Below are 16,768 nucleotides of genomic sequence, written 5' to 3' on the forward strand. Positions count from 1 at the left end.
TTTTTAAAAAGAGCCTTTTGTAAACTGTTAAGATGCCTACACTTGCTTTAGAAACTGTTTCAGAGATGTAGATTTTTTTAAAAAAAATGAAAATGTCCTTCCAAAAGTTTTCTTAGGCTGTTCATGTTTTGATACTACGAAGTACCGTATTTTTCGGAGTATAAGACACACCTTTTTTCCCCCTAAAAGAGGCTGAAAATTTGGGTGCGTCTTATACTCCAAATGTAGTTTTTTCAAAGCTTTTTATCAGCCCCAACAACCCGCTAACGAGGTGCTTTAACGAGGTGCTAGCGATCTCCATGCTTTGCTCCAACTCTCAGCTGTTCTTTAGAAGCTTTTTTTCAGCCCTAACTAGGCGCTAGCCGAGTGAAGCGATCTCCCCCCCCCCCCCCCCCCCCGTGCTTTGCCTGCTTTTCTCATTGCTGCTTCCTCTCAGCTGTGCCTTAGAAGCTGTTTTTTATCCCCAAGCAGAAGATAAAAAAACAGCAAACTAAGGTGCTGAAGCTGACCAGACTAAGGATGCTAGCCAGATGAATACCTAATGGACAGATCCCCCCCCAATTTTCCTCCCCAAAAATTAAGCTGCGTCTTATACTCCGGTGCACCTTTTACTCCAAAAAATACAGTATTTATTTATTTAACAAGTGTATATGGCTGCCCAGAGTTCCTTTTAGTAGAGTTAGATTGTCGTGTCAATTGGTTTAATAATAGATAAGGGGTTTGGATTTGTTGCAGAGATTTTGAGGAGGAGTGCCAGGTTGAATCGTTCTTGCCCCAATTCATTTTTTGAGGTAACAGTAACAGAGTTGGAAGGGACCTTGGAGGTTATCTAGTCCAACCCCCTGCTCACACAGGAGACCTGTACTAGGGATTCGAACCGCCGAACTGCCGACCTTTCTGATCGACAAGCTCAGGGTCTTAGCCACTGAGCCACCTAGCCAGGCTATTGGTTCCTCCTTGAAGTCCTACTTTTAAGTTCACCATAACTGAGCGAAAAGAAACTGAGTAATATAGAAACATAAATAAAGGAGCTCTTGTAGATTTATGAATATAGAAAGATACATACAGTACATCTAGAATCCATTGGCTAAAATCCTTAGCTGAGTAAAATTAAAGTTGAGCCTGAATTTCTCCTGTTCTAACTCAACAATCTGTTCACTGTAAGAAAAGGGCCACTACATATCAGAATAACAAACTTGTGCAATTGTGCAGTGGAAGAGCAAGAATATTCAAAAGGTTGGATGGACCCAGACAGCATGGCTGGCTCAGGAATTCTGGGAGTTGAAGTCCACAAGCCATAAAGGGGCCACAGTTGCTCATCCTTGGTCTTATCTCCAAGCTATCTATGTCAACACCTGAATAGTATCTTGAATGTTGCTTTTAACTCTTTGGGACTATTACCTCTCCCCCATTTATTTAGTGGTCTGAAAAGGAGTCCTTGCCTTGAATAATAAAGCATTTTTTTTTCTTTTCTTCTATAAATCTTGCAGTCCAAGTGGGAAGAAGTTCAGAAGCAAACCCCAGTTGGCCAGATACTTGGGGAACACGGTTGACCTCAGCAGTTTCGACTTCAGGACAGGGAAGATGATGCCAAGTAAATTGCAGAAGAACAAACAGAAATTACGGAACGATTCACTCAATCAAAACAAGGTTTGCTTGCAAGCACGCAATACATTCGTTGCAAAACCTTTGAAATCAAAAAGGAAAGGCAACATCTGTTTACCATTTTTAATAAGCCCCTTGATAACTTTGCATTTACCTTGATCAAGGATAGGAGCGGGTGCAGATTTTAAAGCAGTATTTGAGGGTGATAAAGTAAGGAGGTTTAAGACTGGAATGCCAAATGGGAAATAATTTGAAAACGGGTACGTGTTCGTTAAGCATCAAGCTAGAAACTGGGAGACCATGAGGGTTAGTCACTTTCTTTCACCCCTAAGAAAGAGGCCAGTGGCAAACTATTTCTGAAAAACTTGCTAAGAAAACTGCAGGGATTTTGTCCAGGCAGTTTCTGAGAATTTGGACATGATTGAATGGAAGAAAAAAAGGTGCTTATAATTGAAAAAAAGAAGGACCAAGGGTGACATGATAGCAGTCTTCCAATATCTCAGAGGCTGCCCCAAAGAAGAGGGAGTCAAGCTATTCTCCAAAGCACCTGAAGGCAGAACAAGAAGCAATGGATGGAAACTAACCAAGGAGAGATCCAATTTAGAACTAAGTCAGAATTTCCTGGCAGAACAATTAACCAGTGGAACGACTTGCCTCCAGAAGTTGTGGGTACTCCATCACTGGAGGATATTAAGAAGAGATTGGACAACAATTTATCTGAAATGGTGTAGGCTTTCTTGCCTGAGCAGGGGGTTGGACTAGAAGACCTCCGAGGTCCCTTCCAATTCTGTTATTCTGAAAATACAAGTGAAAGTCTTGGCTTTGTTTTCTTATTACACATGTCCATTTTTTGAAGGGAGTTTGATTCTCCTGTATGGTTTATATTTTCTCCCAGGACATGAGAGTCTTCAAAAACCTTTTGTGTAAAACTGACCATTTCTGCAGTACGTTTATTAGGTTTACAGAGTAGGAGAATGATGTGGAGATTGGAGTTTGATGCTAACAGAGCAAAACTTTCTCTAGAAGAAAACAAAGCAAAAATTTTCTTTAGGAGAAAGATAGTACTGTGGGGGTCAGAGGGAAGATCAAAGAAGTTTACAGGGTGGTCAGGGGTGAAATTCACTTACCTTCTCTACCAGTTCGCAAATGCCTGCGTGCTCGCTTTGCTCGTGCGCGGCAGTGTCCACGTATGCGCAAAGCCTTCTGCGCATGTGCAGAGGCTTAAAATTTTCACAAAAAAGTGACGTCATGAAGTCTGCGCGGGTGGGCGGAGCCTCCCACAGCCGCCACTACCAGTTCGCCAGAGCCGGATAGAACCGGCTGAATTTCACGCCTGATAGTGGCTGCATAAGTGATGCCACATCCCATTTTATGTGGATCATGACAGACAAAGGGGACAGGTCTTTGAACACATGTTTTCAGCCATCATCCTGTCTCTATGAGAGCCTTGCTGTATGCAGAATACATCTGGTGTAAGTTGAAAAGATATTCAGTAACTGAGGTGTAATTTTGGTGTAATTCTCATTTTTCCCTCCTTACAATTTAGAGAAAATTAGTTAAGGAAGCTTGCATGTCATATCACACAATGGGATTTTCATTTTTGGTGGACCTAGTATGCCACTGTTTGTCAAAGCTTTCCAAAACACCAATTTTGGGACATGTGATGAAGATCACTTACAGTATGATAGTTACTTCAAAAAAAAAAAATACTGAAATGAAAAGTACCATGTTCTAAATGATAATTTTGTTTTATATTACATAAATACAAAATATTTTAATGTTTCAATTAATATTTTCATTACTGTTTCATAATATATGACTCTCACGTGGCATATTTCTTCAATATCTGGAGGGGGATTTTTTAAAATTAACGGTACCTTTTAAAACATTTACTGCCCATTGTATTGAGTATTGCAAATCTATTTCCACAAAAAGAAAAGGCAACCTTTTCATTTTGCAATTCTTATTTTCTGGAATTGCATCTAACATCTTGTAGTGCGGCTCTACCAGCATCTCCTTTTCATTTGCTGAGGCAGTATTTGTTGAGTGAAAATGAACAAAGGCAAAATTCACAACAGTTTTTGGAACACCTGCAAACTGGGTAAACTAAATCTAATGCTACTATACTGTGTAGGACAGGGGTGTAAAACTCACAGCCCACAGCCCAGATGCGTCATGCGCTGGCCACCGCCACCCCCAGTTTAGTGAAGGGCAAAAAAGTCACGACACATCACGCGACGACAACGTGAAGCCATGAGTTTCACACCCTGGTGTAGGAGATGATGAGGCTGAGCCTGAGGGCAGGGTGAAATGAATCATCAGTTTGGCATTTTAGTGAATTCCAGTTTAGTGAAGGACTGGATTTAGGTCCTGTAAGAGACCTAAATCCAGCCCTCTTTGAAGTCGATTGACTCTTATCTGGCACCAATTTACCTTGACCATTTGTGTATAGGTAGCATGAAATAAACTTGTAACACTTTTGAACTCTATCCTGGTTTCCGATACTGCCCAGAGTCACCTTGTAGGGGAGATGGGTGGCATAAAAATTAATTAAATAAATAATAAAATATCAAATTTTATAAAATAATAAATAATTTTAAAAAATTCTTGCACCTGTATGGCATATCTCAAATTGAAATTTCAGTTGCTGAGAAGTAGCGGCATAGAGCTATTATTTTCACCACTCTGCTGCGTGAGGTCCTTGGTACTCTCTTTGTCAGGGTTCCAAGAACCCTGTTTCCCCGAAAATAAGACATCCCCTGATAAGAAGCCCAATCAGGCTTTTGAGCGCATGTGCTAAAATAAGCCTCCCCCCCCAAAAAATAAGCCCTCCCTGAAAATATTTAAACACAGAGCTGGAAATCAGTTAAGACGGCAAGAGGAGCCCCATCTTGCTCCATGTGCCCCAAAATAATAAGACTATTGGGGGTGAATCTTTGCCCCCCACAGAGAGGGCTCGCAATCTGGGTGTCCTCCTGGATGCACGGCTATCTTTAGAAGAGCATATGACGGCCGTGGCCAGGGGGGCCTTTTATCAGATTCGCCTGATTCGCCAGTTGCAGCCCTTTCTGGACCGGGACGCCTTGCGCTTGTCACCTCCCAGCTGGACTATTGTAATGCTCTCTACATGGGGCTCCCCTTGAAGAGCACTCGGAGACGCCAACTGGTCCAGAATGCGGTTGCGCGGGTGGTTATGGACGCAACTCGTTGTGCCCACGTGACACCCCTCCTGTGCGAGCTGCACTGGCTCCCAGTGGTCTTCCGGGTGCGATTCAAGGTGTTAGTCACCACCTTTAAAGCGCTCCATGGCATAGGACCCAGGTACCTTCGAGACCGACCAATAGCCTCCCACTGGCCAGTTCGCTCCCACAGAGAGGGTCTCCTCAGGGTGCCATTGGCCAAGTTACGTTGGCTGGCGACACCCAGGGGGAGAGCCTTCTCTGTGGGAGCCCCAGCCCTGTGGAATGAACTGCCCCCGGAAATACGTAAGATCTCCGACCTCCGGGTATTTCGCTGTGCACTGAAGACCCTGTTGTTCCGCCAGGCCGGGCTATCAACATAATAATTTTAAATTGTGGTATTTTAAATTTCTGGGATTTTAAATTGAGCCGAATTTATTTAATAATTTTAAATTTTTAATTGATGTTTGTCTTGTTTTTTAAATAGGCTGTACACCACCCTGAGTCCTTCGGGAGAAGGGCGGTATAGAAATAAAATTATACTTATACTTATACTTACCTCCCTGAAAATAAGGCCAAGTGCTTATTTCGGAGTTCAAAAAAATATAAGACGGTCTTATTTTGGGGGAAACACGGAACTACCCCCAACACCTCCCAGCTCCAGCCTTCCAGGTGCAGGGCAAGTTGACCTTGACTTCTTGAGAAAGGAATGTTATTATGACTACCGGTATATATCACCCATGCTCCATACAATCCCCCCTCCCAGTTTCCCACAGTAATAAACGTGGCAGGTCCGAAGGCCTAATACAAAAGATGCCTTCCAGATCTGACACTCTTCTTGGTTAGAATTGCACCGTTGATATTACCTATTTGGGCAGTGAAACATCTGCAGGAAAATAACGAAGCTCAGAGAGCAGCAAGGACCCCACAATTCAACCCTGAGCTACAAATATTCTCTTCCATTGATGGCACTCTCTAGTGTTTCTCTTCAGATGTTGCTCTGGTCCAGTTTTTCTAATTTAACTTACAGATATCACTTGATCAGAGGTCAATGAATTCAGCCGTGGGACAAGCCGCATCATTCTTTTGTCTTCTCCATCTTTGATTGATCTCCTTTTACACTGGTTTTATAAACACATTTCTCCACTTTTTAGACAATCCTTAAAAATAACTTCTCAAAACAGGAAGGGTGGATTATTTTCTTTCTCGAAAACATTCAAGGAAGCTTTGGATCAACAGTATCTCTGGTATCAGAATGATGCAATTTTTCGTTGCACGGAAAATTTCCACGCTGTGGAGATTTCTAGAAGTCTGACAAATACTAAAATAACCTTCTTCTTTTTTTGCCATTTTGAAATAATTTGGCTTGAGGATCAAGAATTTTTTTTAAAAAACTTTCTTGGCATCATAAGCAGAGCTTCCAGGCTTTGAGGAATTATGTATTATACAAATATAAACCAGTCCATAACATTCAAACTTTTGTTGAACTAATGAATGAGACATTTCATGTTCAGCTCAAAAAATATTAGGATCTTATCGTTTTGATCAAGTATTGACTTTTCATACCGACCTGGCTGGTATATCAACCTAATAAGGTAATATATAATTATTTTCTCTCTCCTTCCTCTCTAATACAGGGTAAACCAGATTTAAACACAACGTTGCCAATCAGACAAACAGCTTCTATTTTTAAACAGCCTGTTACCAAAGTTACGAACCATCCTAACAACAAAGTGAAGTCTGATCCACAACGAGTGATTGAGCAGCCCAGACAGGTAATAGTGATAGATTTCCTTTTCTTGATATGTTCTAGAACAGGAGTGTCAAACACGAGTTCATTGAGGGCCGCATCAGGGTTGTGTTTGACATTGGGGGGGGAGAGGGGGCGCGTAGTAGTGGGGGCGTGGCCAACTTGACGTCACTCATGTTGGGGCTGCCGTGTGGTAGCCTGAGCGCTTTGCCAGTGGAAACGGGCTCCCGAGCTCTGTTTTTGGCTGCGACGGCCTCCTGCAACCCTCTACCAGTGAAAACAGAGATCGGGAGGGCCCTCCCAAGCTCCATTTTCGCTGGTAGAGGCTGTTGTTTCCAGTGCAGTCCCGTGGGCCAGATCTACAATAGTAACCAAAATTGTAGAAACTTTTTCGGAAAAGTGTATTTTTGAGGCTTAATGGCTAATAACACAACTTTTTTTTGTTTTTGGAGTTTCAAGATAATCCTATTCCACTGCTGGAATGGCCTGGGAATAGCCCAGACCTTAACCCGATTGAAAATCTATGGAGCTGACTAAAGAAACGTGTTAGTCAGAAGCGACCCAGCAATAAAACCCAGTTCATAGAAGCAATCATAATCATTCCATCTTGGTTTCACGTTATAACAGCTGCAGAACTAAAAGACTTGGTTCACTCTATGGGAAGACATTGTAAGGCCATAATTCATGCTAAAGGTTACCTAACTAAGTATTAACTGACATGATAATTTTTGCATATCTCGTTTTTTCTATGGTGATAATTTTTGTATATCTCATTTTTTCTGTGTTTCACTTTTCTTCTTTGTACTGTAACTGCTATTCTAATAGCAAATCCTTCATAAAAGTTATTGCATTACATTCTTGATTAAATTATCTTTCCATTGATATATAATTTTATGGTACTACTCCAGTAAAAAGTGGTGTTATTAGCTAGTTTTAGAAAATACATTTTCCCAAAGGATGTCCACAATTTTGGTCACTACTGTAAGCACCCCATGGACTGGATCCAGGCCCCCGGGCCTTGAGTTTGCCACCCTTTTTCTGGAAGAATAATGTTGAAAATGTATCTACTTGAGTTTGTTTTATCCAAGGTGGCCCTGTATCAATGGGAGACTGCACCTTCCTGAATTCTCTCCTTGCATTGTGTCTAAATCAAAAGTATCTCTAAGATCAGATCAAATACAGGTAGTCCTCGACTTATGACCACAATTGAGCCCAAAATTTCTGTTGCTAAGTGAGAAATTTATTAAGTTAGTTTTGCCCCATTTAATGACTCTTCTTGCCACATTTCTTAAGCGAATCACTACAGTTGCTAAATTAGTCACCCGGTTGTTAAGTGAATCTGCCTTCCCCATTGACTGCTTGTCAGAAGATCACAAAAGGTGATCACATGATCCCTGGACACTGCAACCATCATATATGTGAATCAGTTGTCAAGCATCTGAATCAGTGGTGAAAATTTGTTACTACCAGTTCTATGGGCGTGGCGTGGTGGGGGAGTAATGTGACTGGGTGGGCGTGGCCAACTTTTTTTTTTTGACTTTTAAAGCATTTTTTCTACAACCTTAAGAGGTTGCAGAAAAAAATGCTTTTAGAAGCCTCTGACGATCCCAGCTGAGCCACGCCATCATCAGAGGCTTTTTTAAAAACTTTTAAAAGCAATTTTTCAGCCGAAGATGTTGTAGAATGCTTTTAAAAGTTAAAAAAACAGCCTCTGATGATCACATGGCTCAGCTGGGCATGGGGGTGGGCAGGGATTTTTGCTACCAGTTCTCCGAACCACCCGCCGCCATCGCTACCAGATTGGGCGATCCGGTCCGAACTGGAAGCATTTCATCCCTGATCTGAATGTAAATCACGTGACCCTGCAACAGTCGTAAGTGTGAAAAATGGTCATAAATCACTTTTTTTCAGCACTGTTGTAACTTTGAACAGTCATTTAATGAACCATTCTAAATCAAGGACTATCTGTAACTTTTTTCAGGATAATAACATTCCATATTTTAAAATGTACCCTGTTTCCCCCCCAAAATAAGACATCCCCTGATAATAAGCCCAATCGGGCTTTTGAGCGCATGGCAATAAGGCCAAGTGCTTATTTCAGGGTTCAAAAAAATATAAGACAGGGTTTTATTTTCGGGAAAACATGGTATTAAGATTGGGTGAAACAACCAATAACTTTTCTTAGGTGATTTTTTCTGTAGTATCCGAAATGTTGGGTTGAGTTCTTTGGATGACTAGGCCATTCTAAAATAATTTTTCTTCATTTTCATGCAGAGGTTCTTAGAATCGTCCCCCGTTAGAAACTCAAATATTCTTTCCCAAGAAGGTGTTTTGTATGCTATCTGGAAAGAGTGAAAGAGGTAGACTTGCTGTAGGTTCCCAGATTGAAAATTAGTTCTCCTTAGGATTCAGCTCATCTTTTATATTCTTGTCAAGAATGAACTGTGGTTTTAATAAGGAATGAAGCTTGACCCTTCAATTATTCGCCTTACTACAACAAAATAGTGTATGTATCCTTATAGAATTGAATTATGGCATGCTTTAGAACTCCTCCTCCTCCTCCTCCTCCTCCTCCTCCTCCTCCTCCTCCTCCTCCTCCTCCTCCTCCTCCTCCTCCTCCTCCTCCTCCTCCTCCTCCTCTTCTTCTTCTTCTTCTTCTTCTTCTTCTTCTTCTTCTTCTTCTTCTTCTTCTTCTTCTTCCTCCTCCTCCTCCTCCTCCTCCTCCTCCTCCTCCTCCTCCTCCTCCTCCTCCTCCTCCTCCTCCGTTATTTTGCTGAAAAATTCATTTGGTTTCTCCCAACCCATTTCAATTTAATATGATGAAGAGTCATTTTGACCTGCAAGCGGGATCCAGTTGGTTGATAGAGCCCTCTGAGATTCACGTTGGTGTAGTTATGAGGCCAACCAGATCTGGGATTGAGTTGAAAACCAACCAGAAGAGAAGAAGCATTCAAGCTGTGCTTCTTAACCTTGAACCCCCACAAATGTTGGATGTCAGAGTACCTGTTGGTTTTTCCATTTGAAAGAATTTCATATGATAGTCTGGAAAACAGCTCTTAGAGTCAGTGTAGCCCACTAGACAATGTTGATATGGCTTATTGACGCCCTTAAATGCAAGGTATATCGTAACAGATACATTAAGATGTGTTGAAGGCACCCACAAAAGAATGTCACTTGGCATAAACTTCCATATTATTTCATCCCACCCTTTTACCAACTCTGGAAAGAGTTTAAATCGGTTTAGCAGCCAAGTGAAATTAAACAATGGTACAGACTCGCTGGAATTCATTCTGTTGTCGAGCCTGATCTCCTGCTCGACAACACATATGGGAGGAAGAGGAGAGGAGGCCGTGGGAATGTGACCCGAAGATACCTGAAAGCATGGGGATACTCTTCATAGGGGCTGGTGATGGTGGCACAGGGTGTTTAGGCGATCGGACATGTTGGGGGATAGGATCAGCAGTGAATGGAAGGATTACAGACGAGCAGAGGAGATGGCAGCATTTGATGACGTCACGGGCCAGCACAGGGATAATTGATGGCCCGTTTGAATGCCTCACTCAGCTGGATATAGCTCAGCCGTTCATTATGTGTATGGGACAGGTGGAGCCTGTGCGGACATATAAAAAACGCTGAGAAGCAGTTGCTCTCAGCGCCAACTTTAAACTGATGTAACTTAGCGTTGCCGTGGAGCTACCTTGCAGCTGCAATAAACCATTTGCCATCTCCAGTTTCATAGTGGTTTGTTTGGGGCTGTCAAGGTTTGTTTAGGAACGCTGAGAGAAAGTTGGCGCTGCTCCCTTTTGTTTTACTCTGCTATCAGCTGATATTTGAGGCAGCATGGCAGAGGGAACAGACCCAGGGGTCCAGGTAGTAAATATCCACCTTTCTCCTTCATGTCCAAGTATTGCTCCGCACCAGGATTCAGGATAGATTTTTTATGTGTTCTAGAATTATAAAGGCATTATTACTATAGCTATAGCTGCCGATGCATTTGGGGAAAGTGCCCCAGCTTTTCAGACCAGTCTATGAAGAGAACATTGAACTGGGAGCCACGAATTGGACAAAAATGCTCCAAAAGAAGCATCGTTCAGGTTAAACAGCTCTCTCTTGGATTATAAGAATATTCTGAGCAGCGAAAGGGCCTGGTTCAAATATCCATTCTTCTCCCGATGTTCTTCCACAGTAGAGCTAAGCCTGAACCTAAGACTTGAGGGCTGGATATTCAATATTATACAAATTGCACCTTTATTAAAGCTAGGCAGCTTGGCTCAGCATGATAATGCCTTCCGAGAGGCTTTACTGAGTACTTAAAAGACGCGGGCCATATGCCGCCAATCTCCGTGTGCATAACTTTTGCATACGGTAATGCAAACTTAGAAATATTTATTGGGACGTACAATTGGACAAAAGGGTAAGGCAACTTGTTTCCCCTCCAGATTTTTACCCAAATGATTTCAGTTAATTGACATCCCGCACACACTCAGATGCCGTTTGGTTCCTCTTCATGGGTTCCCATCTGGGATTGGCAGGTGGGAATTAGGACAAGAGCTTCTGATTTCCTGATGGATGTGCCCAGGGCTTCAAAAACTGCAGGGGCCTCTTCATTTTCTTTGCATCTGGTCACACAAGACCCTGCTCCAACTATCTTTTAATTCCATTTTAATTAACTAATCTCAGACCATTTCTTGAAAGCCGCCATCAAATTCAATTGATTCTCCCAAATGAACGTATCACTTGGATTAACGCATCTTCCAGTTTTAGCACCCAACAGCACAGGGCTAACAGAAATCTGAGCATTCTTTTATGGTTACAGAGGTTTTGATAAAAATTGATTTATGGCTATCATAAGCAGGAAGGAGGTGATATAATTTACCCTGGATTTTTTTTTTTTTTTTTTTTTTTGCATTTGCAAGCCATTTAGGATGCAATTTAGTAAACTCTTTATTGGGATTAAAGGAAATGAGATTTATGAAGAGAGATGCTTAAGATTTTAAAAAAATAAAATAACAGCAGTCTTTCTAACCATGCTATTAGTCTATTGGTCAGGGACAATAACCCAGAAACTGCAGCTGTCTTTTGTCTGCAGTAACCAGCAGTATATTTAAACCAGGGGTCCCCAAATGTGGCCGCTTTAAGACTTGTGGACTTCAACTCCCAGAATTCTCCAGCCAGCATAGCTGGAGACCTCTAATTTAAACAATTAATAGGCTTATTTGCTAGTTTGGATGTAAATTATCAAGTGAAATTGAATTAATTAAGCCTACCTGAACTTGAAAAGTTACACAGAATTGAACCTGGTTACTATCTGAATCAGTAAGAAGTACGAATAGACCTCAGTTAGTGACTTCCTTGTTTAGCAACCATCCACAGTTATGACAGTGATGAAAAAGTAACATTATGACCAATGTTCACCTTTTTGACTTTCACAGGTCTGTAAAGCAAAGGAACGTTAAGTAAGATGTTGCCATTTCACCTAGCTGTCCCAAAGGTGCGTTTTCAAGAGGCAGCTGGACTTTCTGGTTTTTCTTTGACGACATTTCACTTCTCATCCACGAAGTGATTCAAGGTGTTGGTTACCACCTTTAAAGTGCTCCATGGCATTGGACCTGGATACCTTCGAGACCGTCTTCTGCCACCAGTAGCTTCCCACCGGCCAGTTCGTTCCCACAGAGAGGGTCTCCTCAGGGTGCCATCGGCCAAATTATGTCGGCTGGCGACACCCAGGGGGAGGGCCTTCTCTGTGGGAGCCCCTGCCCTTTGGAATGAACTGCCCCCAGAAATTCGTAAAATCTCTGATCTCCGTGTGTTTCGCTGTGCCCTCAAAACCATGTTGTTTCGCAAGGCTGGGCTATCAATGTAAAGATTTTAATTGGTTTTAAATGGGATTTTAAATTTGGGGTTTTATAAATTGGGCCTATTATTTAATAATTTTAATTATTTTTAAATTTTGTCTGTCTTTGTGTTTTTAATTAGGCTGTACACCGCCCTGAGTCCTTCGGGAGAAGGGTGGTATAGAAATAAAACAAACAAACAAACAAACAAATAAATAAGCTTCTTCAGCTTCTTCAGAAAGCTGAAAAAGCTTCTTGGATGAGAAGCGAAACTTCTTCAAACCAGAAAGTCCAGTTGCCTCTTGAAAAAGCACCTTTGGGACAACCGTGACCTGGCTGACCTAGAACCTCCGTAGATATTTCACTTAGCTGTTGCTTCGCTTAATGACCTAGTTACCAGTCCCAGTTGTCAACATGAAACGAGTACTATTTATACCCCAGTCAAAAAATTACGAAATCTTTCAGGGAAAAAAAGGCCGTCTACCTCCATACTGTGGCATAGAGTTTCAACGCAGGCGTAAACCTTGAGTCCGACTCCAGTGAGATTTTATCTTTGCCTAATGCTTAACAACGAATTCAATGCCTCCCCTCTTCTACACCCACAGAATTACAATTTGTGGCAGCTTCTGGAGATGTTTTAAAGTCCACCTTTAAAGTATTGAGGACCAAGGTCTTCCAAATCAACAGATGCTCCTATTTCAGACACTTTGGAGAACATGGACATTATTTTTCCAGCCAACGTTAGCTAGGAGGTTATTTGATTTTCAGCCGATTCCTGGTAATTTAGAATTATATCCCTCAGCAATCCGTTACCAGGATAAAAAGATATCCCTGAATTCGCACATGCTGGGCATTTGAAAACTCTTTTATTTCCTTTTCTGCTCCACTCCTTTCTGAGGATAACCAGCAGGAGACGAAGGCAAAACATCTTTAGAACTAGTCTGTTTATCCTCTTGAGATCTGAAAGCACTTCAGCCCACTTGGGGAAAGCCTGTGTTTAAAACCACAGAAAGAAAATGATTGCTTTTAAATACAGCTTGACTAGAACAGCATAAACACGAATCGAGAGGAGGCAGCCGAATGTCGGCTCAACGCAATCTGCTCGTTTTTTAACTATATAGCATTTTTTCCTCAGAGAAGCAATGGGCAGCGTTATCAAGCAGGTCTTAATTTTACAGGATGTCCTTTTGATAATTGCTTGCTAGCAAAGGAGACCAAAAGAAAAATTCTGATGTCGTTGCAGCCAATATTGAGGTAACCAGGGCAGAGATGGTGAAAATGGGGTGCTGCTGGGGAAAGAAACTTTTTTTTTTTTTTTTGTGAGGATAGCTTTCAAGGAGAGGGGTGGGTGATGCTGCAAATAGAAAAGAGGTTGGCCCACCTCAACAGGGAAAAGATGAGGTGTGATAATCAGGGGTGGGCGGCTGGGGGTTCGCAGGGGTTCGGGAGAACCTCTAACTAAGATTCTGTGCATTTCAGAGACCCCCCAAATCCCACTCCTGGTTGGCCCCACTCACCCTGCCCCTCCCCTCCCAGAAGTCCCCATGCGGCCTGTTTTAGATAGAGGTAAGTGCAGGGCGCACCCGGAGGCTTGGGGAGGGTGAAAAATGGACCTACTGGAAGTTCGGGAAGAAATACGGGCCCGTTTCTGGCCTCCTGAGGGCCTCCGGAGCCTGGGGAGGCCGTTTTCGCCCTCCCTGAGGCTCGAGGAAAGCCTCCAGAACCCAGGGAGGGCAAAAACGCCCCCCCCCCCGTGATGCAGGAGTCTGACTAGGCCACGCCCACCATGGCCACACCCACCCAGCAACCAGGCAGAGAACCCCTTGCTAAAAAATTTGAAGCTCACCCGTGGTGATAATAGAATGATGCCCCCTTTGAAATGTGCCAGAGGTCTCTCTTCCCATTGTAAGATTTCATCTCCAGAATTTCTTACCTAGCAGGGCTGTTGTTTAAAATTTTAAGAGTTGAACTCCCCACATCTGGAGAGTACCAGGTTTGGGAAAAATTGCTTTACAAAAAAAACCCCCAGGGGTGAAGTAAGCTGGAGAACATTATCTGTATTTACTCAGGAACCCATAACATAGAAACTGAATTAACCCACTGCTGGGTTCCTGCATAAATTTACCAGGTTTATTGGATTTGTGCAACATGGAAACCTAAACTAAGGTTAGCATTAACATCGGCATCTTTTGCAAATCAATCTTTTGAGCTTTTTAGTCAATCCTGTTAAATATGTGGGGTAAATATAGTCACTACCTAACCTTTCCCTTCTACACTTAGCCTTTTAAATGTGGTGAAAATAAAATAAACCTTTGCTATTGGATTTTTTTTTTTGCACTTACAGTCTTGTGAAAAAGCCTTTTGGCTACCTCTTTGTAAGATAAATAATATGTCAGCTCTCAGTTCATCTGAGTTTGTATTTACCTATTTTTAAGAATGGCAAAGTACTGGATGATTTTTGCTATGTCCTTTACATAGATTTACTATTTATATGATACGTAAAACAAAAAAAAAAACAAAGTGGGTGTACTTTCTTTTTTTATGACTGCCTGTGTAGAAAGCTCTCTCCCTCCCCCCCCTCTCTCTAAATGGTGTCTGTCTATCTAGCTATCTTCTCTCTCTCTCCCCTGCCCTTCCTCTCCCTCTCTCTCTCTTCTTAAATGGTGTCTGTCTGTCTGTCTGTCAATCAATCAATCAATCATTGATCTACTTATCATCTATCTATCATCTATCTATCATCTATCTATCATCTAGCTAGCTAGCTATCATCTCTCCCTCCCTCCCACCCTCTCTCTCCTTAAATGGTGTCTGTCTATCTAGCCATCTAGCTATCATCTCTCTCTCTCTCCCGCCCTTCCTCTCCCTCTCTCTCTTCTTAAATGGTCTCTCTGTCTATCTATCTATCTATCTATCTATCTATCTATCTATCTATCTATCTATCCATCTATCTATCTTCTATCTCCCTCCCTCCCTCCCTCTCTCTCTTCACATGCCACATCTGCATTGTGTAGACATTTCCTGATCCATTTCCACTCCAGGGAGAGAAAAACGCAATTAGGACAGTGACCAAGGAATATTTCAAGTGTGTTTGTACGTTGGGCTTCATCAACTTACGTTGAGGTCCATCCAGGTTCAAGGACAAAAGAGGCAGAAGGGGAGGCTGGCGGTCCCAGATTTAACGAAATAACGAGCCCCCTTGACCTGCCCCGATGCCTTCATCACTTTCCCTTAAGCTTAAGTGGATGAGAAGGAAGAACAGCAGCTTTTACTGCCTGACCCAGCGGTTATTTCTTTTCAAACCTGGATTTAGTAAAGTTTCTTGGGTGAGCAAACGCTGTAAGGAAAGAATTGCTAGAAGCAATAGCAATAGCACTTGGACTTATATACCACTTCATAGTGCTTTACAGCCCTCTCTAAGTGGTTTACAGCAGTGGTCCCCAACCCCCGGTCCGCGGACCGGTGCCGGGCCGTGGAGTACCTGGCACTGGGCCGCGCAGCGGCCGGGGGACATGAACGCTGCAGCGCAAAGGCTCCTGGGCCGCGCGCAAAAGCTCCTGGGCCATGCGCAAAAGCTCCTGGGCCGTGCGCAAAGGCTCCAGGAAAGAGAGCCCCGCGCAGGTACGCACGTGTGGCCCAAAGCCCCCACCCCTGCGCGCGCTCAGCGGGCCACGGTAAAATTATCAAAGGCTGATTGGTCCGTGGCGATAAAAAGGTTGGGGACCACTGGTTTACAGAGTCAACGTATTGCAGTGGTGGGATTCAAAATTTACTTTACCAGTTCTGTGGACATGGCTTGGTGGGTGTGGCATGGCATGGCATGGTGGGCGTGGCATGGTTTGGTGGACGTGGCAGGGGAAGGGTACTGTAAAATTTCCATTGCCACCCCACTCCGGGGGAAGGGTACTGTAAAATCTCCATTTCTTCCTGATCAGCTGAGACTCAGGAGGCAGAGAATAGATGGGGGCGGGACCAGTCAGAGGTGATATTTATCAGTTCTCCGAACTACTCAAAATGTCCGCTATTGGTTCTCCAGAAGTAGTCAGAACCTGCTGAATACCACCTCTGGTGTATTGCTTCCAATAATCTGGGTGTTCTGTCCCAGCTCCGGATTCCCAAGGATTGTCACAAACACCAACGGTCCTTATGAAAGTTATAACGTACCAAGAATAAACAAAGTCCGGCAAAGATTGGCAACCAGCCCAGAAAACAAGTTACGATAAGACACTCACTCTCCAAAATGCTCTGTAATAATTACACGTTGTTTCCAGCAAGAAATTACTAACTGCGTGCGACTTAAATAGGCTAAGAGAGTGGCCAATTATCCTCAAACCTTACTCTCGAGGAGACCTCCTCCTCCTGAGTAGCCACTCCTGCCTTTTGGCAGCCCTGCGTGCTCGAGC

General features: G+C 42.9%; 1 protein-coding gene across 2 annotated transcripts in view; it reads left to right on the top strand.

Moving 5' to 3' along the window:
- MBD2 (methyl-CpG binding domain protein 2) overlaps positions 1-16,768 on the top strand; it is a 77,360-nt gene that overhangs the window by 29,353 nt on the left and 31,239 nt on the right. For both annotated transcript variants that reach the window (XM_070938932.1, XM_070938931.1), the window contains exons 2-3: positions 1,491-1,650; positions 6,422-6,559. In XM_070938932.1, the coding sequence (XP_070795033.1) occupies positions 1,491-1,650; positions 6,422-6,559 (298 nt within the window). The remainder of the gene's footprint in view (positions 1-1,490; positions 1,651-6,421; positions 6,560-16,768) is intronic.

Source organism: Pituophis catenifer, unplaced genomic scaffold (genome assembly GCF_029215685.1).
Source record: "Pituophis catenifer annectens isolate HBS135680 unplaced genomic scaffold, rPitCat1.0.hap2 SCAF_2, whole genome shotgun sequence".
Lineage (NCBI taxonomy): Eukaryota > Metazoa > Chordata > Lepidosauria > Squamata > Colubridae > Pituophis > Pituophis catenifer.